The sequence below is a fragment of the Pongo abelii genome, chromosome 8, assembly GCF_028885655.2.
Source record: "Pongo abelii isolate AG06213 chromosome 8, NHGRI_mPonAbe1-v2.0_pri, whole genome shotgun sequence".
NCBI classification, from domain to species: Eukaryota; Metazoa; Chordata; class Mammalia; order Primates; family Hominidae; genus Pongo; species Pongo abelii.
In genome coordinates this window covers 18245318-18270338 of record NC_071993.2, presented here as the reverse complement: position 1 = coordinate 18270338, position 25021 = coordinate 18245318, and the positions used below count along the sequence as shown (strand labels likewise).

At 40.2% G+C, this 25021-nt stretch overlaps 1 protein-coding gene across 3 annotated transcripts in view; it reads right to left on the bottom strand.

Moving 5' to 3' along the window:
- Window positions 1-20568, bottom strand: part of CACNB2 (calcium voltage-gated channel auxiliary subunit beta 2) — a 401876-nt gene extending 381308 nt beyond the window's left edge. For 2 of the 3 annotated variants that reach the window (XM_024253014.3, XM_024253016.3), the window contains exons 1-2: window positions 20325-20568; window positions 10209-10301 (exon numbers count right to left, since the gene is read on the bottom strand). In XM_024253014.3, coding sequence (XP_024108782.1) covers window positions 10209-10301; window positions 20325-20444 — 213 coding nt within the window. In that variant the 5' untranslated portion in view covers window positions 20445-20568. Of the gene's footprint in view, window positions 1-10208; window positions 10302-19936; window positions 20289-20324 lie in introns of those variants that run through there. The other variant, XM_054521516.1, reaches the window with a different exon arrangement.
- Between the last annotated feature and the right edge of the window lie 4453 nt (window positions 20569-25021).

Here is a 25021-nt window from a genome sequence, read left to right as displayed (position 1 = left end):
AGGGGACAGGGACTTCCTGAAGAACTTTTACTACATTTTCCTAAATATGAATTAATGAAAGACTCTACAAAGCTTCTTCCATCCTTCTGGGATTATCTTCCTGTTTTCCCCTCTTCTTTATCCTCCAACTGCAATAAATACATGGTGAATGGGAGCATGATCAGCTCTGAGGCGGGTAGGGGGAGACTCCGTTTCTTTTTCGCCAACTCAGGTCTTTGTCACAGACACACATGCTTGGTCACAATTGCGGACTAAAGATGAGATAAAAATTGGAAAACTTACTTATTGAAATAAGCCATAGCAAATATTTTTGAGACTATGTCTCAATGCTGAACCCTCAAAAATGACTTATCCAGCATGTTATAATCATCAAATGTGAAAATTTCCAAAAACACAACAATAGAGAAAGGAACTGACTATATTTACATCTATAAGTGACAGAATAGGGAAGAGGGAAGTATTCTTTGATCATACCAGACCACCACCTTAGATGCCATGCCTGGGAACACCTGAGACACAAGAATAATTAACTTTAAGCTAAGTAAGTAATCTTCAGTAGTACTCCTAAAAGTTTATGGTTCATCTGAAACACATGCTTTTTGTAAATTCAGAATTTAAGGAAATTCTATTTTCCTAGTCTTGCTAGTTACTTTATATTAGATAATCTAGATAAACTTTCAACCAATCTATTAGGGTTAATTCAGTTTGCGTGACTTCTAAGACTTTATGTGGTTTAACCAAACAGAAGATGAATAAAAATGGAAGAAAATGAAGTATAGGTGGAAAGTGTAATTCAAAGCATATCTGAGAGTTGAAGAAAATAAAAGCAACTACAGAAAGAATTCTTGGTTTTAAAATGATGTATCTTCATAGAAAAGTATATATGCAAACATAAAAAACATCTCAATCCACAAAATTATTTTAAATTTATTTAAAAAATTATTTAAACAATAACTAGAGCGCTTAATCAAGCCTAGTTTATAAAGTGTTCCAAATACCTAAAAATAATATGTGAATGAGGAAGATTTTTTCTATAATCAAACCCTTGTTCTCCCACAAAATTATGTTCAAAGAGACATGTTAAAATTAATGATATGTTGAAGTGCAAAATCTAAATTTTGTTTTAATACTTTCTAAAGTACATATATCTCCTAAAAAGAAAAAAGTAAAATGTTTTAATAGTATATAGGCTTATCCTACAGAAAAAACAAGGGTATTCTTTATTTAAAAAGGTCAATATTTTTATACTGATATATTTAAGATGAGTTCTTAGGACACCAAACAGACTCTGCCATTCACAAAATCTAAGTGAATCCATAATAAGATAAAAAGAAATTTACAGGAAATCACAGTGGCAATAAATCTACTGAATTATTATTTATAGTGTGTTTGTGACGCATACAGCATAACAAGGCAACAGGCCAGTATTTAAGGGCTGAAAGATTTATCCAACCTTAAACATATCAGTCTATGCGGGCCTGGAGTCTGTAATCATTATCGCAGTTTAATCTGTCTTTGCAAAACAAAACTAAAAATTAGACTGTGTGCCTCTGTGATTAATCATTTGCATTTAAAGCCAATTTGAACTAATATAAAAGATCCAAAAATGCAGCACCAAGAACAAGGTACTGAGAGACGATGGAATTTGTTTAGAATACCATGTTCTGAAAGTGTCATGCAACCTTCTGTTAAATATTTGGTTCATTCCATTTTGTCATCCTGATTTGTATTCTGGAAGTCGTTAGAAGCTACAGGATAATTTCGTTACAACCACAACATATGTTGGTGAGCAAAATCCCTGATCAGTTGCAAAGTTCTTCCCCGTTCACCCCAAAGAATAATGGCGCTTGAAGATCCCAAAAAGAGTTGTGGATTCCTAAAGTTCAACTTTCTGCACAAAGGACACCAGTGTGCAACGCGGCAACCTACGGAAAAAAATCAGTGTAAACAGTTCGCGAGTCTGGGCTATACACGGCAGGAGCATAGAGTAGAAAGCTCAGATGACAATGTACTTTCAGTGAAAATGGCCATGCTGTGGAATCATAAAAATAAAGCAAAGCTGGCAGTCATCCTCTTAGCATTTGGTGTTCAACTTTGGAATGCTGCCAGGTACGTAAATGTAGCCAAGGAGAACACATGTCTTTAAGAAAATGAGACATTTTCAAAAAAGAAAAAGAAGAGAAAACAGGGAGGGAGGGAGGAAGAGAGAGAATGAGAGAGAACAGAACTGCGCTAAATAAGCAGTGGCAGTTACTAACACTGCCTCCTCTACCTCCCCCCTCATCAAAGCTGCTTTAACTTTGATAACCAGTACTTATTTGCAGATGTACATATTTTTCCCTGACCTTGGCAATATCAAATAATTTATACACTTAGCAATTCTTGCACAATCTCTTGAAAAGAACAGCACAAATGTTCTACCCATCCATGCCAAGCAGGGCTTGTTACTCTTCCCCACCTATTTTTCTTCCAGTAAGTTAATTTATCTGCTTAGATTTTGGCTCTGAAATAAACTTCTAAGACAACTAACCTTAGAGATTTTTTTTCCTTTCTTTTGATGAAGTTAGGAGAAAAGAAGTGACATGAAAAACTAATTCACTTAACAGGCTATAAATTTGTGCAAAGTACCAAATACAAAAGATTAAGAATTATAGCTTTTCCAGGTTTATTACAATGATAAATGACATTTTTTCATTCATGTATCTGTTCTCAACACATAGCCAAAGAGTTTATACGGGAATCGAAGAGAACCTCAATAGCTACAACAATCTTAATAACAAGTCCAAGATAACTATAGCTTTATGTACTGAATCTCTTATAGCACATAAACAATTTGAAAATAATATTCATTCATTCTAATAACAGTGCCTAGAGGTCATGTTTAACACTTGGTTCTCCATAATAAATTAAAATTATGACAATTTACAAAGCAAAAGCCCTTACGAACTGCAACACAGTTTCCAAAACGGGGTTACTGTAAAACTAGGTGCCATAAATATGCCTAACTTTACCCAGATTCACAACAAGAGTGATTCAGGGGCCCACATCAGCCTCCGCCAAACCTCAAAACAGGTGATTCATACTTGATTTCATTTCTGTTTATTTTTCTTTTCAAAAAACGACTTTCAGAATTCCAAAAAGTTTATGTTCCTATGACTTTTGTGGGAGAAAGGAAAAAAATAAATGTTCCTCCAATTCCAATTCCACTTTTCAAGACCAGCAAGAGTGCTGGAGGATGCCAAACAGTATCACAAACTAGGAATCTGAGGAACTTTTCATGAGAGAAGGGAATTATGCTGATCTAAAAAAAAATCATGATGCCTAGTGAAAACTTACAACGCTGAAGACATTCTCACTTTCCGGTACAGAAGGAAGTTAAAAGTAGAAGACTAACTTTTATCTTTGTATGTATCTGTCGTAGGAATTTTTCTGCATGTCTTCCTTAGATGAAAGAACGAAATGGTTATTATCATTTATTCATTTCCTTTAGCTACAAAGAAGTATAGCGTAACCAATAAGGACAAGAATCTGGAGTCAATCACTTAGATTCAGATTTCACTCCAACCTTACATTTGATGTGACTGTGGAAAAGTCACTTTACCTCTGCACCTCCATTTCCTTATCTGTAAAATGGGGAGACAGAACTTACAGTAAGCATTTAATGAACACTATTATTTCCCTCTGCCATAGTCTATTTCTTATTCGGGTTTTAACTAATGTTACAAATAGGCAGTAATATTTACAAATAATAGTAATAATCTCTTAAATAATGCATATTAGGTATGGTTCTAAACAAATTACAAGTGATAACTCATGTAATCCTTACAACTAACTTTTGAGGTAAGCATTTTTTTTTTTTCCAGAGGAAAAGGCTGCTGTACAGAAAGATTCAGTTACTTGTCCAAAGGCCAACTAATAAATAGTAAAGCCAGAATTCAGACTCATGTAGCCTGGCTTCCGAGTCCAGGCATTTACCCCTAACCAGCTTCTTGAAGAAAACTGTTTAAATAAATCTTATAACATCATAATTTACGTAAAAGATAAATATAGAAATTATACGTTCAGTATATAAGTGATCATGTATTGCATCTAGGTAACATTTTTGTCTGCAACCTAAAAGAATGACATTTAAAAACCAATCAGATAAACCACAGTTAACTTCTTTTTTTTGAGACGAAGTTTTGTTCTTGTTGCCCAGGCAGGAGTGCAATGGCGCAATCTCGGCTCACCGCAGTCTCTGCCTCCTGGGTTCAAGCAATTCTCCTGCCTGCCCCAGCCTCCCAAGGAGCTGGGATTACAGGCATGCGCCACCACACCCAGCCAATTTTTTTTTTTTTTTTTTTTTTTGTACTTTTAGTAGAGACAGGGTTTCTCCATGTTGGTCAGGCTGGTCTCGATCTCCTGACCTCAGGTGACCCTCCTGCTTCAGCCTCCCAAAGTGCTGAGATTACAGGCGTGAGCCACCACGCCTGGCCCACAGTTAACTTTTGTTCCAATTAATGTTTTAGGAAACTGCAAGGAAGAACAGATTCTGTCTTTGAAATATTTGATATACTGTATAAGATGAGCTAGTTTATCACTTTACAACAAGTTTATATGGAATAGAACCAACAGCAACCTCATCTTCCACAGTTCATGGGAAATCCCACTAACATATGCCACACACAACCAATGACCCTACGGACTGACCCCTTCCTGTACTACTGGATCAAGACTTAGCCCTTACCCCAAAGGCTAACATGGAGCCAATGTCCAGGGGAAAATTAACTAACTTCATGAGGCATGTCATTTCCCCAATCCTCTTGTAACATATCACTGACTTCAAATAAGTTGATAATGTCAAGGGCCAGAAGACTAGTTAATTCACTAGTGGTGAACTAGTTTATTAACAAAATGGAACCTTCATCTATATAACTGCAAAAATTCTTTCAAGGTAGCTGCTGTTCTGCTTTAGAGCCTAACACAGAAACATATCCAGAAGAAAACTTTCCTTAAGACCAGTGATTCTTCTTAAAGGTAAGTTTCGTTACCTAACTAAACTATACAACTAAAAGTTTGGAAAGATAAAACCACTGGTAAATGCTTTTTACCCTTTTACTTTGTAGTCTTTTTCTGCTGATGTTACAATATATTCAAATATATTTCACCATATTCCAATAAATATTTGTAATTTTAATTAAATTGCTACAGAATTAATTATGACTAATGAGAAATTGACTATAAAGAGTGATAAAATGCTCTCATAAAACCTTTCATGTATATAATGTGATATATATGGTATGTATATGACATACTGACACACATATATATATAATATGTTCTCTCTCTCTCTCATTCTCTCGCTCTCTCTCTCTGTTCTCTAGATGTTCCCTAGGTCTAGCCATAGTTAAATTGTGGGTTAGATACCAGAAAAATGGGTATTAATACCACAATGAGCTACCACTGCACTGTCATAAAACTTACTGTAATGAAAAAGATTGACACTACTAAGTGTTAGCAAAGATGTAAGACAACCGAAACCGTCACCCACTGCTTGTGGGAGTGCAAATTGGTACAACCACCTTGGAAAACTATTTCACAGTGTTTACTTTAGCTGAACACAGGCATGCCATATTACCTAGCATTCCACTCCGTTCACTGAACAAAAATGCATACATATGTGTATCAAAGGGGCACATAAGAATGTGCATAGGAACATCAGTCTCAGTTCCCTCAACTGGAAACAGCCCAATGTCTACCAACAGTAGAGCACATAAATCAAATGTGGTCTTTCCACACAATGGAAGGCTGTAAAATCACACCAACAAACCAAAATCAACCAGACAATCGACAAATTACTAAAATGTCCAACATAGATAACTATAACAGCCATAATGTTCAGTGAAAGAATTCAGATACAAAATGATTCCATTTATATCAAACTGCAAAAACAGGTCAAACAAATGTATGGTGTTGGAAGTAAGGATGGTGATTATCTTTAGTGCGGAAAGAGAGAATATGATTGAGAAAGGTCCAGAAGGGGACAGGTGGGGCTGAATGCTTATTACTTTACCTGGGTGTTGGCTCCACAGGGGTTGATCTTATGACAACTCACCAGATTGAACGCATGATTTGTGCGCTTTTTGGCATATATGTTACATGATCAATAAGAAGGTTGATTTTAAAAGGCCCATTTTCAAGCCTAATTATATATTAATCTCTATTGGTCTGCTCGAACTGCCATAACAGATTACTACAGGGTGGTTTCAATAATAAGAATTAATTTTCTCACAGTTTTGGAGACTAAAAGCCCAAGATTGAGGTGTCAACAGGGTTGGATTTTGGTGAGGCCTCTCTCCTTAGCTTGCGGACTGCTGCCTCCTCACTGTGTCCTCACATGACCTTTTCTCTGTGTGCACACATCCTCGTTCTCTTTTTGTCTTCTTAAAAGGATAACAGCCAGGTGCAGTGGCTCACGTCTGTAATCCCAGCACTTTGGGAGGCCGAGGCGGGCGGATCACTCGAGGTCAGGAGTTTGAGACCAGCCTGGCCAACATGGCAAAACCCTGTCTCTACTAAAAATACAAAAATTAGCCAGACATGGTGGTGCACACCTGTAATCCCAGCTACTGGGGAGGCTGAGGCAAGAGAACTACTTGAACCCAGGAGATGGAGGTTGCAGTGAGCCAAGATCAGGCCACTGTACTCCAGCCTGGGCAATAGAGCAAGACTCCACCACAAGAAAAAAAAAAAAAAAAAAAAGGATAACTGTGCTAATGAACTAGAGCCCCACTCCCAGAGGCCTTATCTCCAAATATAGTCACATTGGGTGTCTGTGCTTCTAAAGATGAATTTGAGCGTTGGATAGGCAGACAATTTATTCTTTCACAAATTCTCTGATATTCTCCAAGTTGTTTTTTTTTTTAAGTTTTAATTCCTTTCCTTTATGTCAAATTTTCACATTATCAACCTCTAAAACTTTTAAATCTTGGTATTATATAAAGACTACCTAAAAGAATACCTAGTGTTTCTGAATATTTTACTTTTTAAATTTCTTTCAAATAATATACTGTTTATAACAATAAAATTCTAAGGTTTTTAAAATTATATAGGAATTATTTTTAATTAAAGGGCAATAGTAGACTCTAACTGCAAGATATTTTAAAACAAAATCCATTTCTATTGGGCAAATATCTTTGTAATACCAATTTTATATGTTCCCTAGCTACAGACAAGTAAGCAATATGCGTCGATGCAAGTCACTTGTTTACAAAAACATACACTTATGTTAAAAAACAACATGTAAAGGTATTTTTTCAAATTATTTAATAATCTAACATGCTGCCGGGCACGGTGGCTCACACCTGTAGTCCCAGCACTTTGGCACACTGAAGTGAGCGGATCATCTGAAGTCAGGACTTCGAGACCAGCCTAGCCATCATGGTGAAACTCCATCTCTACTAAAAATACAAAAATCAGCTGGGCACGGTAGCTTGTGCCTGTAATCCCAGCTACTCGCAAGGCTGAGGCAGAAGAATCACTTGAACCCGGGAGGCAGAGGTTGCAGTGAGCCGAGATCGCGCCACTGCACTCCAGCCTGGGTGACAGAGTGAGACTGTGTCTCAAAAATAAATAAACAATAATAATAATAATCTAATATGCCCATTGTCACTACCTGCCATGCATTCCTGCAAACACTCCAGGAAACCATTTCTATTAAATATCTGGCTGTCTTATGGTAGCTTTTACTTATTTTCAAATGGCAGCAAAATAGGAATGCTGTTTTAACAGAATAGAGATTAAATTACCAAAGGAGAAATACAATTTTTAACTCAGAACTCTTGCTAAAGACACTAGTTTTCCTTTTGTGACAGATGCAAGCCAGCATTTGAGGGTTTTCAATGATGTGCCTGTGAAATCATTACCCCAAAATCCATGCCATGGCAAACACTTCGTCCTATTGATATTCTAGGAAACAGACCTGTATATTTACCCTTTGGGATAAATTTGGTTTTGCTTTCTTACATGCTCAGGTATGTTTTGGCAATATATATTAAAATTTACATTAAATCATTTAACAACTCTTGTTATCACTTATAATGGTGTTTTAAGCTACATACATTACTAAGAACACAAAAGAAAACTACCGTGAAGAAAAACAAATTCCAGTTTACTTATACACACTATGGTAATCCCTCCTTGCCATGTGAATTGGCTTAACAAAACTCTATGAAAAAGGAATTCACAGCCAAAAATACAATTTGAAAATGGAGTCCAGCGATTGCCTTTATGTGGCATTTCTACAGGGATTAAATGAGTAATAACGGGTTCTACACTGTTCGTTTCTATTCATTATGTCTTGCTTATTTGAAACATGTCAGTTTTTGTTTCCACGCAATTTCAACAAGCGGCTTGGCATTATTTGTTGCTTTATTGCAGCTACTATGCACACTAACGAGCTAATTTTTTTGTTGTTGTTGTTGTTTTTGTCTGTTTCAGGTCCCGCATGATGACTCAGAGTTGTAGATTCTAACTCTAGCTCTCCAGGTTCAATCTCCTTGTCTCAGACGCAGAATAAATATGCATGCTTGAAATGGAAAAGGTGATGGGTAACTTTCCTTTAACTGACTCACCCAAGTCACTATGTCCCAAGGGCCTCCCTTCATCAGCAGGACCATGATGCCTGGATTCTGCCCACGATAACATCAGGCCAACGCATACACCTTCTCCTCCTCTGACAGCCTTCCTAGCTCCTGCTGACACCATTAGAACATAGCTCTAGGGCTGAGCCTCACGTGGCTTCATCTTTTTTCTTTCTAAATGTTTCTAACCAAAACAGCTTTGCCCCTTCTTAAGTAACTTTTTCTCACTTCCTGCAACCACAACAATTCCCAATTGGCACGGACCAGGACCAGTTTTTTTCCAGTTGCCAAGTTACTTGGAAGTACCACTGGCATACTCAAATGTTGCAAGCGGGGACTGATGGCTGGGGACAGATCATCCTTCGTCTAAGGACAGTGCAAAAAAGCAGCAACCAGCCAAGATCAAAATCCCCACCGATGCTGCAGGTGGACAAGTTCAAGTTCAACTGCAGCTAACTGTGGGAAGGAAACATAAGGGAGGCACTTGGGGAGTGCCACAAGGAGCCAATAAGGGTAGACAGCTAGTGAAATGTAACTGTCCCCAATAAAAATAAAACCCAAAAGGTCATATAGGATTTATAGGAGACCCTCCTGCCACACAAACAGGAGGCAGGGGTGGAATCTATGGCCATGATGATGGACTCAAGTGGCACGGGGGAAAGTGGCATCCAAATGACACAGAGCAGCTTTTCCAGTTGACAACCACTGTTCCGGGGAGTGAGCTGTCATTGACAGGAGATGATGAGAGCACTGGTCAGACACTGGACATCCCTGGGCCACAAGAGCGGATTCTCTGCCGCATGCTCCTCCCCTCCTTTCCACTCCATGGAGAAGGCTTAGAGGAAGAAACAAGCTCACTCATTCCTGATGAGACTTCATTCTCAACACATAACCACTACCTCAACCCTCAGAGGTCCAGCTGCCTCTATGCTCTTCCTCTGGTAACGGAATTCCTTTCTGTTACCATATATAAGCGTGTTTATATGTTAGGGAGCCTGGCACTGTCTGTTTAGGGGACTGTTCCAGGCTGCTTGGCAGGAAGATACTACACGTTAAATGAGACGAAGGCTATGTCTCCAAAGGCAGAAATGGTTTAAATTATGTCTCAGTGATACTGCATGTTCTGTTTAACCTAGAGAGCCTCAACCATTTCAAGACCAAGAATGATTTTCTAGTTTTCAATGCAAGCCCAAAGTGAGAAGAAGAAAGCTCAACTAGAAGAACCCCAGTATCTCACAGGTGGGGATAAAGATGCACACCAGCTCTCTGTCCCACTAAAAAAAAAACCAATCCCCCCAAATCCATAATAATTTCTGCTGGAGTTCTCTCACTGTTTCAATGAAATCCTCTGTAATGAATGCCACACTTGTCTTTCCTCAACTTGCCAGGAAAGAGTGTAATTATTACTGAGTCTCACTTAAAATTAAAATATTTTAATTATGACATTAAACAGCACCGTTTTCACTTCAATTAAAAGTAAGTACAATCGTACCACATAAATCTTAAGGAAAAGAGTGAAAGCCACCTTTAAAAATCTAAACTCATTTTAAGGTACTTATCAAAACCATGAACGTAAAACTGTCTTACCTGGCGAACAAAACTATTTGAGGTAGTGTCAGATGACGTGCTTCCATCAGATCCTTTAAATCTGTTTTTCCTTCTGGCTCCTTTTCCATATGACTACAAAAAAAAAAAAAAGACAAATAAGATTATTATGAGACCCTTTAACAGGAATGTAGGCTAGTTGCAGAAAATGTCAAAGACCAAAAACAAGTAATACATTCCCATCATGTAAGTATCATTAGAAAGTTAATACTGGTGGGACTCCACAAATCTATTTCCAATCAGTGATGACGTGGGGAGGAGAGTTTTCTTTTCTTCTCTTTTTTGAGACAGAGTTTCGCTCTTGCTGCCCAGGCTGGAGTGCAACGGCACCATTTTGGCTCACCGCAACCTCTGCCTCCCAAGTTCAAGTGATTCTCCTGCCTCAGCCTTCCGCATAGCTGGGATTACAAGCATATGCCACCACATCTGGCTAATTTTGTATTTTCAGTAGAGACAGGGTTTCTCCATGTTGGTCAGGGTGGTCTCAAACTCCCAACCTCAGGTGATCGGCCCACCCCGGCCTCCCAAAGTGTTAGGATTACAGGCATGAGCTGTTGCACCCTGCCGAGGAGGGTTTTCTTGGCAAAGCATTTAATAACTAGTGAATTAAAACAATGGATGTTGTCTGTTATAAATGTGTTAGCAGGCAAGAGGCAAAAGCCTGTAATGATAAAGCATTTAAAAATAAGCATTTAAAACAGGAAGTTAAAGGTAAGATGATTTGTTTCAATAATAGGATTGGGCCAAGCACAAACATCTAACAATGAACTTGCTTTTCCTATTATGTTTACATTCAGAACCCTAAGAATAAACTACACATCAATCTATGTTTAATTCTAAGCACAGATAGAGTAAGTGCAAATATTAAACATTAAAATATAAATGAACAATAGCTTAACAGTGAGTTTAGAGTTAAATGCAGCACAAAGGTTAGAATCTTGGCCATAGTAAATCTTGACCAAATTTCTGAACTTTTTCAAGCATCAATCTTTTCATCTTTAAAATGGGGTTAAGTATTAGATGAAATAATACCTCATAGGATTAAGTATGAAATGAAATAATGTATTTATAGCATTTAGCATAAGATCTAACACATTGTAAGGACTCAAAGTAATATATAAAAAGTGATACCTATACAGGGGTTGGAAGATGTGGAAACAAACTGGACTAAAGCGTATAACATGTTGAGAATTATTAGGCTCATAGAGACTTCATTAGATTATCAGAATTTATAACATTTATTTTAAAAATCATCACATTCAGGTTCTGAAAATGCTATTTGGTTATGCTTTCTCTATTCATATGGTTTTCATTAAAATATCTGCCATAATATATGTAGCACTTAGGCAAGCTGAAATCTATTACAAACATTTGCGTTATGAGTAATTTAGACGAATTTGCTATCAGTGAGAGGGTGGTATAATCTTAAAACAAAAAATTTTCTTATATATGTTTGTTCTATTCAGAGTATCTAAGGGATTTATACAATACAAATGTGTTTCCATGGCATTTAATTAACTCTCGACTTCGTAAATGGCAAGAAAGCTACGCTGGGCTTTCATAATGTAATATACAAGGTTCTCCTCGGTTAACAGCTCATTCTTTTTACTTGTGTAAACATTATTCAGTAAACTGTTGAAAAATAACATTCTTTTAACCACTTTTTTTCTTTTCCAATTATTATGTAAAGGTTTGGACAGATGCATTTTCTAAGGCCTAAGAAGGCTAAAATAAAGTATGAAAATCTCTTTAAAATTTTCTTTTAAATTTATATTAACCCATGTGCAAAAATACTTATTACTTTGAAAGTATTTTTAAGGCCTAACCTGTTTCTTTGGGGGTGTAGGGACAATCTTTGTTAAATTCACCATTTATCCTCATGAGGAACATAAATTATCTTTGAGAACAAAGACAAAATATAATCTTATCCCATTTTTTTTTTTTTTTGAGACAGAGTATTGTGCTGTCACCCAGGCTGGAGTGCAGTGACATGATCATGGCTCACTTCAGCCTTGACTACCCCCCACACCCTCTGAGCTCAAGCAGTCCTCCCACCTCAGCCTCCCAAGTAACTGGAACTACAGGCACACATTGCCATGCTTGGCTAATTTTTGTCTTTTGTAGAGACAGGGTCTCACTATGTTGCCCAGGCTGGTCTTGAACTCATGGCTTTAAGCGATCCTCCCGCCTCAGCCTCCCAAAGTGGTGGGACTACAGGAGTGAGGTACCATGTCCAGCCTCCAGTACCATTTTTAAATGAACAGAAAAGAGTATCTTCGCAATTCTGTTGTCCCTTAATTTTAGCATTTTAGTGATAAATATGTCTCATTATGCAACTTCTTGGATGTGTAAGCTTTTTTGTGGTTGCTTACAATTGTACAACAGGCACTGTGAGAGCCACACAATGTTGAAGACGTTCAGTCACAGAGGAGGTGGCTGTTCTCTGCAAGAAGTTGAACACATTTAAAAACTCACATTAATTTTCCAGGCCCCTGGGAATCCTGTTCATAAACGCTATTTCAGGCGTACTTAGCTACCTATGCAAAGTATATGTAATAAAATCATTACAGTTTTCAACTGTACTAAGATAGTTTATACACCAAACAACTATGGCACACTGAACTGCATGCATGCTGGTGATAGTTTTCAGAAAAAAAGTTGTTCTTCAATTACTTAAGTGTATAAGGGATGATTTATTTAAAGTATTCATTTGCTCATGCCATAAGAGTGTTAGAGCAAATCCCTATCATATATCATATTAAAAGACAAAATAAATATATATGCTTAATTATATCTCTATTCTGCTATTTTACTAATTTCCACAGTAATTTCTCTTCTAAAGTTTCTCTTTTTTTTTTTAAACTGTAGAGTGATGACTTACTGACCAGTTTTTTTTTTTTTTTTAATAATAACAGGATCAAAAAACAAAAAAACATTTAAAGCATCTTTGGAAAGCTAATAGTCCATTTTCATATACCTTTAAAAATGTTAGTGAAAATTCATCCTGCTATTACAAAATTAAATTTCTTTTAATCTAATGTGTATTTAAAATTAAGTCCATCTTGCTCGAAAGATTTGCTTTTCAGTTACTTGAAATCCTTGAAAATAAGGACTAGACTATTTCTTCTGAAGGAATTAAGGGGGAGGGGGGGGGAGTGAAGGCCAAACCTCTCCCAAATAGAAAAGACAGGTAAGATTAAGTGTTCAAATATTTAACTGACTAAATTTGAAAAAAATATATACATGTAATTGTTTTAGTTAACTGGCTACTTCAAGTGCAGCTACTTTTGTGAACAATAGTTTTTCTAAATATTTTTTACCAACATTAAATATATGAATGCCCAATATCTGGAACAGTTAATCATTAGTGCAGCCCAGGTTGTAGCAGGAAAAGGGGAGACAGGAAAGGGGATTTGGCTATAGTACAAGGTGTTACCTATAGATTCTCCCTGACACATGCAGGTCTCTAGGTCCTTCTTGAAAGAGTCCCAAAAGTCACTAATTTCCACTAATTGCTATTAGCTATATGAAGCTTAAAACAAATTATATCACCATAGTAAAAAGAAAAAAAAAACCTTATATTTATATTCCTTTAGTTGTTCCAAAACATCAAGCTAAGATTTCCGAAACTAGGGAAAAAAATTCTTAAGAAATTTCCAAAAATATATTAATGACTTATTAAAAAGACATTCAAAATCCATCATGATGTTAGTATCAGCTTAGTGTGAATGAATATCCATCTTCCTTGACACAAAGTAACTTAAGAATGGACTCCAGACTTAAAAATCAGCAAATAAATGTTGACCTTTTCACAGGTAATGAAAATCTAATTTCTGTATGATTGAAGGAGACAGGAGTAATTAATTATAGAAGTTGTCAGTTAACTGGAGATTTTAGCTGTGCACACAGAGTTGTCTTGGCAGCCCCTGGGGACAACCTGAAGAATGATGTGGCTTCTGTGCGTTGATGGTTATTGTGACAGTTCTCCTACCTACAGATTACTTCCCATGAGCAAAATACTGACACTTAAAATTAGGCCGGACACCGTGGCTCACGCTTGTAATCCCAGCACTTTGGGAAAGCAATGTGGGCGGATCACCTGAGGTCAGGAGTTTGACACTAGCCTGCCCAACATGGCGAAACCCTGTTTCTACTAAAAAATACAAAAATTAGGCTGGGCGCAGTGGCTCACACCTGTCATCCCAGCACTTTGGGAGGCAGAGGCAGAGGGAAACAGATCATTTGAGGTCAGGCGTTCAAGACTAATGTGACCAACATGGTGAAACCCCATCTCTACTAAAAATACAAAAAAATTAGCCAGGCATGGTGGCGGGCACCTGTAATACCAGCTACTCAGGAGGATGAGGCAGGAGAATCGCCTGAACGCAGGAGGTGGAGGTTGCAGTGAGCCGAGATCGCGCCACTGCACTCCAGCCTGAGTGACAGAGCGAGATTCTGTCTCAAAAAAAAAAAAAAATTAGCTGGCCGTGGTGGCATGTGCCTATAGTCCCAGCTACTCAGGAGGCTGAGGCAGGACAATTGCTTCAACATGGAAGGTGGAGGTTACAGTGAGCCAAGATCGCACCACTGCCCTCCAACCTGGGCTACCAAGTGAGACACCGTCTCAAAAAAAAAAAAAAAAAATATTAGTCTCCATCTCTCTCAGTTCGTATTCATTGATGTTTATCCCTTTGAATTTCCAGACTTTCCTCATCTTATGACCTAAAACAAACAAAGCCAAAACTATCCAGAGAGAAATCATGTATCAAATCTCCTAATTTACCAATAGCTTACTGTGAATAAGCTAAGGGTAAGATCCTTTACTAGGCAAGAAATAGCTAAATGACATTCCTAGAAAAAGGAGAAAAGTAAGTTGCCTTTTATATGGCTCAGTTCACACAAAAGCAGAAAGGAACAAGAAGCCTGCATAAATAGAGTTCTTGGGGATGGGGGTGAGTGTCTAGCAGGTAGAGGAGGAAGGAGGGAGGAAGGAGGCGGCCAGGAAGCAGAGCTCTATCTGCCCAGTAAGGAGGAGCACAGGCAGGGAGGGCAGAAAGCCAGGAACAACACATGCCTTCTTCACAATCTACCTCCTGCCAGGCTTGGAAAGATCAGTAAGACAGGCCCAGTTCCTTTAAGTGATGTCATAAGTAGTTTTCTCTCTCTGCAGTTGTGAAATAATGCATTGTTACAATTAGTTTGTAACATGGTTTTTGACCTAGACTATGTGTAGGAGAGAGACACGCCACAAAATTGTAGAGTATCACCATCCCCTATGAGGTTAACATATTTTGCTTAGCTTCTCTTGAAAGGGCCAAGGCTATATAATTCAAAGGAATTAAATACAGCAACCGGTAAATTGAGTCTTCACATAAAAAGAGAGATAAAAATAAAATGAGCATGAGATTGTAAGAATAACAAAACCTCAAATCACTCAGATATATTTCAAATTCTAAAACATACTCAGAAATTCTGATTGGCATGTCTGTAAATCTCTCCCATGCCACATTAGAAAAAAAAATACCATTCAAGAGGAAAGTGATGGTGGTTAGGAGTAAAGATTTCAGCAAAACATAAAGCACAGGACCTATGACCACCAACTTTGGAGACTGCAGAAAACTCATTTGCACATGGGACCTAAGAATATTTCAGGAAAACAGTGTTGATGTAGTTCAAGAGCCACTAGAAAACAGCTGCAACTCTTTTTCGATAAAGCTCCTTGCTACAGCCATTGAGGATGTTGCCATCACCAGGCTGTATTACCACAACATGCTTGAAAAGCATCTGGCAGACTCGGCTGGGCTGGGACCAGCTGGGACCTGTTGCTAGGAGCAAAACAAACAGGCCCACTGGTTACTGTCTGTTCAGTTTCAGGTGTGACTGGAAGTGCCACTGACAATCTCTCTGAGGCCTAAAGTGCTGAGATACTGTTCTTGTTACTCCTTCGTTTCCTCTTCTGTTACCTATCAATCCCTGTCACCTGCTTCCCGTTCACCCAAACTTCATGCAGGAACTATTCAATTCCCCGGAGAATTACCAGTTTCATACTTTAATGTTGTCCAACAGAAATATCATATGGCCAAATATATCATTGAAATTTTCCAGCAGCCACATTAAAACGGTAAACAGCAACAGGTGAAATTAATTGTAACAATGCATTTATTTAACCCAGCATATCCAAAACATGGTCATTGCAACATGTCATCGATTTAAAATTTACTAATGAAGGTGTGTTATATTCTTTATTTCATCTTAAGCCTTTGATATCTGGTGTGTATTTCACATTTACAGCACATATCAGTTCAGACTAGCCACATTTCAAGGGCTCAAAAGCCACAGGTGGCTAGCGGCTACCGCAGTGAACAGACAGATTTGGAGCCTGGAGAAAGGATCCTCCATGAGCACCTGAACTTTGGAAGTAGACTGTGTCCAGGTTCACGCTGTAACTGTTCAACAGGTTACCTAAAAAGCAATACAATTTTCTTAAATTGGGACTTTCAAGAATTTGCAATTAGATTGCCATTCATTTCTCATGTAAGAAACGTATCCATTTTGGGCCAGGCATGGTGGCTCACGCCTGTAATCCCAGCACTTTGGAGGGCCAAGGCGGGCAGATCACCTGAGGTCAGGAGTTTGAGACAAGCCTAGCCAACATGGTGAAACCTCATCTCTACTAAAAATATGAAAAAATTAGCTGAGCATGGTGGCGGGCGCCTGTACTCCTAGCTACCGAGGAGGCTGAGGCAGGAAAATTGCTTGAAACCAGGAGGTGGAGGTTGCAGTGAGCTGAGATAACGCCACTGCACCCCAGCCTGGGTGACAGAGCGAGACTCCATTTCAAAACACAAAACGGAACAAAAACAAAACCAAAACAAAACAAAAACCAGGGCTTTGAGAAATGTATCATTTTGTTTATGGCAATGTACTGGGGCAAAGGGACCAGAATGTATCAGGGTGCTTCCTCTCTCTAGGCAAAATGATTGATACAGAAAAAGAAAATGGCAGAGTTTGCAAATCTACATCTTCTGCTTTCTTCATACAAATATAATACTGTAATCCAGAGGTGAAGTAGAATGATTCCTAAAACCAATCATTGCTTTAGAGGTTCCATTTGTAAATAGAAACTCTATTTCTAGGTAGAACTGCCTAATAATTCTGAGTAGAATTACTCAGTGCCACACACAAGGAAGATGCTCTAGAGCCAGCCTCCTTTCTCGGGCAGTTTTTACTGCTGGTCTGTTCTGCCCAAACAGAGAGATGGAAGAGATCTCGGCTTTGCCAAGCCTCACACAACCCTATGATGCCATGATTTATTAGATATAAAATAAACAAGGTAATGTTTCCCTCAAATAATGGATGTGAGATGAACGCAATTCAAGTCAAATTGCTTTCATTTTTGGAAGGCAGAGAAAGCAAGGAGATGAATGTTGATGCAGTTGAATATTTCTATCTCTTAAGCTTGCTTTTAAAATCCATTCTGCCCTTTCTCCTCTCTCCTTTATCTATGCAATCACTTGCTAATTCCTGTGAATTTAACTTTGAAATGTTTGATACACAGAACTGTCATATCCATTATCTTTTCATCTCTTCTTCACTTAGGCCTTATTACCTCTGGCCCAAACTGTTACATCTGTCTGCTGCCTGGCAGCTTCACCTCTGGACTCCTGAGACTTGAAACTATCTTACAGAACATTTCCAAGTGAATATTCCCAAATGAGCTGTTATGTGGGTCCTCTTTTGAACTCCTTCCACAGTTCCCTGTCGCTCAATACACTAAAGATTCCAAGTCCCCAAGATGTAGTCTCAAATTGCTTTGTCAGTTTTATGCCTGTGTCCAATCTTGACCTTACCATGCTCTTTTTAAACTAGAAACGATAAATATATACCGTAAGACTTCTTACTTCTGGGACTTTGTTTCATGTACGACTGCTTACCAACTCAAAAATATCTGGCGTAATCTGACCCATCCTTCGCATCTCTTTGCAAATGCCACCTCATCAATGAAGTCCTTACAGATCCCTCCAAATAGCGTGTTTATTATCTTTATTCCTTTGAAGCCATTTACTAGTCAGAACTTCTCTTACAGCCCCTATACATATATCCTAATTGCTGCTACTGGAATATAAATTCTTTGAAGGCAGAAATTGTGTCTTTTCACATCAGAATCATTTCCACATAGCTGCTGTACAATAATTTGACTTATATTTAATCACTATACATAAATCACAAAGTAAATTAGTATCTCTTATCTGAATGCAGTTATGTGAGCCCTGACTTTGATGTCCAGGAATTTAGGAACTCTATTTTTATCATAAGAATAAAAACTTTTCTAAAATATCCCTCAAGGAAGATCAAAGGCAAATGAGGGTCTAAATGTCCTTTCCTTTGATGGAGGACTCGAATATTGATAGTATTCAAGACCTTCATCCTAGAATAACCGAGGTCTCCGGGTACATTTTTCATTCTGTCTAACCTGGCAAGCATCTAGATAAAAATCAGGAGTCTAGAACAAACACAAACTCTATTGGTTAAAATTCAGATCCTCTGGCAGAGGCCAGATGGGAATGTAGCTGGTTCATTACATGTCCTTACTCGGCTTGTGAAGCAAACAGCCCAGGGCTGACCAAAATCTGGCTGTTTTACCACTACAAAAGAAATAGATTTCTGATTACACAAGTCCTTGGTTTCCACATTCTTCCCCTTCTCAAGTCAAAGTGAATTATGTGTTTTAAGTTAGCACATTAATTTCCCAATGGTAAAAAAAGTTCAATAAAGCTAGACTACTATGCCACTTGGAACTGCCATGACTACAGTATCAAAATATCTAGCGCACTCACGTTCCACCTATCAAAACAACAGCAAGAAAACATTTGCCACCTTTATTAGTTTGTCACACTCCTGCCCCCACTACTACAGCAAATGATATTCTAACATGTTCTCTAGAGTGTGTATGTGTGTCTGTGTATTAACATATAAGTGTATACACACACACACGTATATCTTACCACAAATTAAAATCTGGCAAATGTAGGCTTGAAATCAACAAGCCAATACGGTTAAGCAAAGAGACATTACTCCAGAATGCTGCCTGAAATGTAACCATGACCTCTTCACATCACTGGCCAGCCAACAGCCAGCCCGCAGCTAGGAGTCTCAAGTCATTTCCCTGCCGGGAGAAAAGTTGAGCGACTCCTCACCGCTGAGACCTGGAGGTGTCTGTAACCCAAACTGTACCTGCTGAAGCCTTACGTAAAAACCACCTTGTCATTGCCCAGCGCCTACAACTGACATCTCCAATTTCACAACAACCTGCAGCGAAGCTGACTTTTTCCAGAAACTGCGAACACTCAACAGAGAGAAAGGGGATCCTGGAGCTCCCTGAAATGGCTAACATTTCAGGGGAGACGGAAAAATAAAAACTTTCTTGTCCCCAGCTCGCTCACTTCTTAAGGGAAAGGCACGAGGTGGGACAGGCAAACCTTGGCAAGTGCCCGAGGGGACTGGAGCGCTGTGAGCCCCAGGTGCGCAGCGTGGTCCGGGCAGCTCTGAGGGGGATCCGGCAGGGAACCCCCATATTCGCTCCCCTCCTGCCCACCTGCACCCCATCATCCTCACACCCACGCCCACCCCGGCTCGGAGCGTGGCCAGGAGAGTCGGCATCATAGAAAGCGCTGCGGGAAGCGGGCCCCCTCCCGCCCACCCGGACTCACGATCTTCAGCAGGTCCAGTCCACTCCCCTGATTCATGTCTCTCCATGTGCCTCTCCCGGCAAGGGGCGAGGAGGGCCGGCTGGGGCAACCCGGGAGAAGTCCGGGAGGACTGGCAGGTCTCCCCCGCCCTTCCCCACTGGCTTTTCGGAAGCAGAGAAAAATGGAAGCCGCGGCAGAGCCAGGAAAAGGCGCAAAGGGGCAGGGTCCCCGGCGCCAGGAGAGGAGCAGAGGGTGGGCAAGCGGCGAGGGTAGGAGGTGGCGGACGAGACCCAGGCAGCGAGGAGGTGAGAGGCTAGAGATCCCTGGAGCGGAGGCGCCGGGAGAGCCCGAGGTCGGTGCCCTGCCCGGCGGCTCACAAAGGAAGGAGAAGGCGCCGCGCTCTCGCTACCTGTGCGGCGGCTCCGAGCGCCCCCGCGGGAGCCACGTTCTCCAGCAGTTCCATCTGGATCTCCTGCGCCACCGCCGCCGCCGCTGTGGGAGGCGACTTGGACATGTCGCTTTGGACCATTGGCGAAAAGTCGGCTCGGAGCGAAGCAGCCAGCCCCCGGCGGCGGGTCCCCTCCTTCTCGCCCCCGCCTCCCCGCGCTCGGATCGGCTCTGGGGGCCTCCCAGGGCTCAGGCCCGGCCGTTCTCCGCGCAGCTCCCCGCAGCGCCCCGGGACTCGGCGCCCCGCTGCCAGGCGCTCAGTGCGCGGGACGGGGCCGGGGCATCGGGCGAAGCGAGCCGCGCGGGAGGCGGGACGCGGGGGCGCGGCTGCGGTGCCTGGGAGAGGGGCGCCCTCAGCGGGGCAGCCGGGGCCGGGAGAGCGGGCGCAGCGCGGCGGGGATCGGAGCCGCGGGCGCCGGGAAAGGTCCTCGCCAGGAGGGGAGGGAACTCCGGGAGCGCGAGCCAGGGGGAGGCGCGTCGGAAAGCGAGAGTGACAAGCAGCCTACAAGCCGAAAAGTTCCTCGCGGGAGGCGCGCGCCGCGTGGGCTCCGACTCAGCCGCTGCGCGTCGCCGTGGCACACAGGCTGAAAAGTTTGCGAAGCCACAGAAGCCAGGCTCGGCGCTCAGGGGGCCTTGATCCTGTTCCTATGGCCCCAAACCACCTCTCAGGAACTTTAAGAGCAGATCTATTAACTTTAGAGGGGAACGACGACGGAGGCTGGGTTCCTACACTGAAAGTTTTAAATTTGTAAAGGCTGCTGGCAGCCCGGGAGAGCAAATGTCTGCAAAGAACATCTCCTGGGCACCTGAAAGCCCTTGCTAATGTCAGTAATAAGGATCCAGAGAAAGAAATGGCATTGATAAAGATCATCAGGGGAACCCACCTGAATCTGCCGCTGGCCTCGTCAACTAGGTGGGAATCTGTCTTCATCTTTGCCAGATTAAATTAGCACTTCTTTCCAGACAGAACTGAAGTTCGTTGTTGTTGTTGTTTTAGACGGAGTCTCACTCTGTCGCCCAGGCTGGAGTGCAATGGCGCGATCTCAGCTCACTGCAACCTCCGCCTCCTGGGTTCAAGTGATTCTCTAGCCTCAGCCTCCCGAATAGCTGGGATTACAGCCACATGCCACAAAGCCCAGCTAATTTTTGTGTTTTTAGTGCAGACGGGGTTTCACCATGTTGCCCGGGCTGGTCTTGAACTCCTGACCCCAAGTAATCCACCGGCCTCGGCCTCCCAAAGTGCTGGAATTACAGGCGTGGGACACCACGCCAGGCCAGGATTGAAGTTTTTCTATAGGGGTGAAAAGTCTTAGTGTCACATTTTTGACAAAACAAGCACTTCCTTAAGATCCAGAATTCTTGATAACAGGGTAGTGACTATGGTGAGGGTGTTTCACTTACAACATTCCGTTCAGATAGTCCCAAGGAGGCACATTTTTACATGATTGAGTGCATCTTATTTCAACAAATTTTACGACAGTGGAAACTTCTGTAATGAGTTTTCCAGGCTTTTTTTTTTTTTTTTTTTTGGGGGGGGGGGTACGGAATTTCACTCTTGTCACCCAGGCTGGAATGCAGTGGCACGATCTTGGCTCACTGCAACCTTCGCCTCCTGGGTTCAATCCATTCTCCTGCCTCAGCCTCCTGAGTAGCTGGGATTACAGGTGCACGCCACCACAGCTGGCTAATTTTTTGTATTTTTAGTAGAGTTGGGGTTTCACCATGTTGCCCAGGCTGGTCTCGAACTCCTGACCTCAGGTGATCTGCCCGCCTCTGCCTCCCAAAGTGCTGGGATTACAGGTATGAGCCACTGCATCCAGCCTAATTTTTGTATTTTTTAGTAGACACAGGGTTTTGCCATGTGGGCCAGGCTGGTCGCAAACTCCTGACCTCATGATCCGCCCACCTCGGCCTCCGAAAGTGCTGGGATTACAGGTGTGAGCCACCGCACCCATCCAGCTCCAGAAACCTATTTGTATGTTATTTTGTAACAACAAACTGAAAGTTTGGTATATTGAAATATACATGCAAAAATTTACTGCAATAGGCTTCAACTGCCTTCTACAGTTTACTATGATATATTAAATTATATGAGATATAGTACTTTTCTCCTCAAAGATAAGCATAGACATTTTAAACCTATCTTCTCCACCATAGCACTGATTTGAGCCAGGCTTAAAGAATGGGTCTTGATAGAGTTAAAGATTTAGCCATAAAGCATTATTGATTTTCCTAATCTTTGGTATTAAAAATGCCACTTTTATGGGCTATGGATACGAGTAGAAAATTTTCAAAAGAAGATAAACAAATGGCCAACAAACATATGAGAAAATGCTCAACATCAATAATGATCAGGAAAATGCAACTCAAAACCACAATGTGATACCACCTTACCCCTGTAAGAATGACCATAATCAAAGAATCAAAAAACAGATGTTGGCACGGATGCAGTGATCAGGGAACACTTCTGCACTGCTGGTGGGAATGTAAACTAGTACAGCCACTATGGAAAAACAGTGTGGAGATTCCTTAAAGGACTAATAGTAGAACTACCATTTGATCTAGCAATGCCACTACTGGGTATCTACCCAGAGGAAAAGTAGTCATGATTCAAAAAAGATACTTGCACATGCATGTTTACAGTGGCACAATTCACAGTAGCAAAATTGTGGAACCAACCCAAATGCCCATCAATTAACGAGTTGATAAAGAAACTCTGACATATATGATGATGGGATACTACTCAGCCATGAAAAGAAATAAATTAACAGCATTTGCAATGACCTGGATGAGATTAGAGAGTATTATTCTAAGTGAAGTAACTCAGGAATGCAAAAATCAAACATCATATATTCTCACTGACATGTGGGAGCTAGGCTATGAGGATGCAAAGGCATAAGAATGATACAGTGGACTTGGGGGGAAGTGTGGGAGGGGGCACGGGATAAAAGACAACAAATACGGTGCAAGGTATACTGCTAGGTTGATGGGTGTACCAGGTTCTCACAAATCTCCACTAAAGAACTTACTCATGTAACCGAATACCACCTGTACCCCAATAACTTATGGAAAAATAAAAAATTAAAATGCCACTTTTATTTAAATTTTGCTGAATGTTAAATAGAAGCACTTAAGTATTGGTTTGTAATAATTTCTAAAATGGGAACATTTTGAACAGCAACAATCAGCCATGCTTTTATATGTATGCCTATGTGTATGTGTGTGTGAAAATGGAAAAGAAATTGTGTTTAAAGTTTTTGACTTATAGTCTACTTTTGCCTCATGCTCTGTTGATAATATCACTCTTTTAGGCCTACTCATTTAATCAAACTGAAGTTTTCTTGAGCGTGTGTTTAAATCTTAGGGATAACATTAAATCCATTTCAGACTGTAAACTATGTGTGGACAGGAACCACACTTATTCTCTAGGACACATTCAGAATCTGGCAAGTTGCCCTCTGAGTTCTTTCAATATTCATTCAATAAAGTATGAATCAAGCTTCTATTTTGTGCCACCCGATGAGCACAGCCAACAAAGACCAGGTTACCAGCTCCATGGGGCTTACAGTCTTGCTAGTTAGCACTTAAAAGCCAATTAATAAATGAAGGAAAGAAGGAAGGAAGGAAGGAAAGAAGGAGAAAACAAAAGAAGGAACATTATTTTTTTTAAAAAAACACCAGGTTTGGTGAAACTGAGTGTTTTCTCATGATGTCTGTCCAGTTTCTTATAGCATGCTTATTTGTGCATTCGCTTTCAATTAGGACCATTTGGAAAGTAGAATTTCATCTTTCATCAGATGTTTAAAGAGACCGCAAAAAATCAAAACCTTGAAAATAATTTTAATAATGCTTATAACCAGAGGGCAAGTAAAGTTTGAATTAAATGTTCAAATGTAATACAATATATTCATTTCACATAATTTATATTATGAACTCCCTGTTTTTTATGTTTCTCCCTACCACTAGATAGGATTCCTTGAGGGCAGTGATGGCGTCTTTTTCATCTTAGTATCCCCATCACCACCCAGCATGGCGTCTGGCACTTAGTTAGAAAGTGAAAACATTTGTTGTCTAAATGAATGCATGAATGTTGAATGACTTCTTGCGTCTTAGAACATAGCATACAACTTTGCTAGTTTTAACGTACAATGACAACATTTACCTAAGCCTGACTCCCATGAGAACATTATACTAATTCTTCCTTTATAACCCAGACTAGTTTAATTAGCATGTATTGAACACTAATCCAATACAATGTACCCATTCAGACTCTTGTCTGGCTTGTCAAAGATTTCAAATACAGAGTAACGAAATGTTACTCCTGTAAAAGGGAGCAAAATCAGAACAGAATAAAAAGACTTGGAAAATGTATGGATGCCTTCAATCATGGTTGATCTTGTTTTTAAGATTCTTTGACTTGCGCAATATTTAAAAGCCACAGAGGAAAGCAAAAATTTGTTAAGTAAAGCCTAATTCTTTTAATGTTAAAAGTTAAGCAGATGCAAGAGACTCCAGCAATAATGGATGTGCCATCGACGCATTCAAATGCAGATGACTAATTTCTTCAAGCTGTATGTTAACTTCCTTATGCTCATTAGTTGTTGTAATGGACAGGCATATTCTGGGAATTACTAATGCTCTGAAATAGGAACAGGGGCT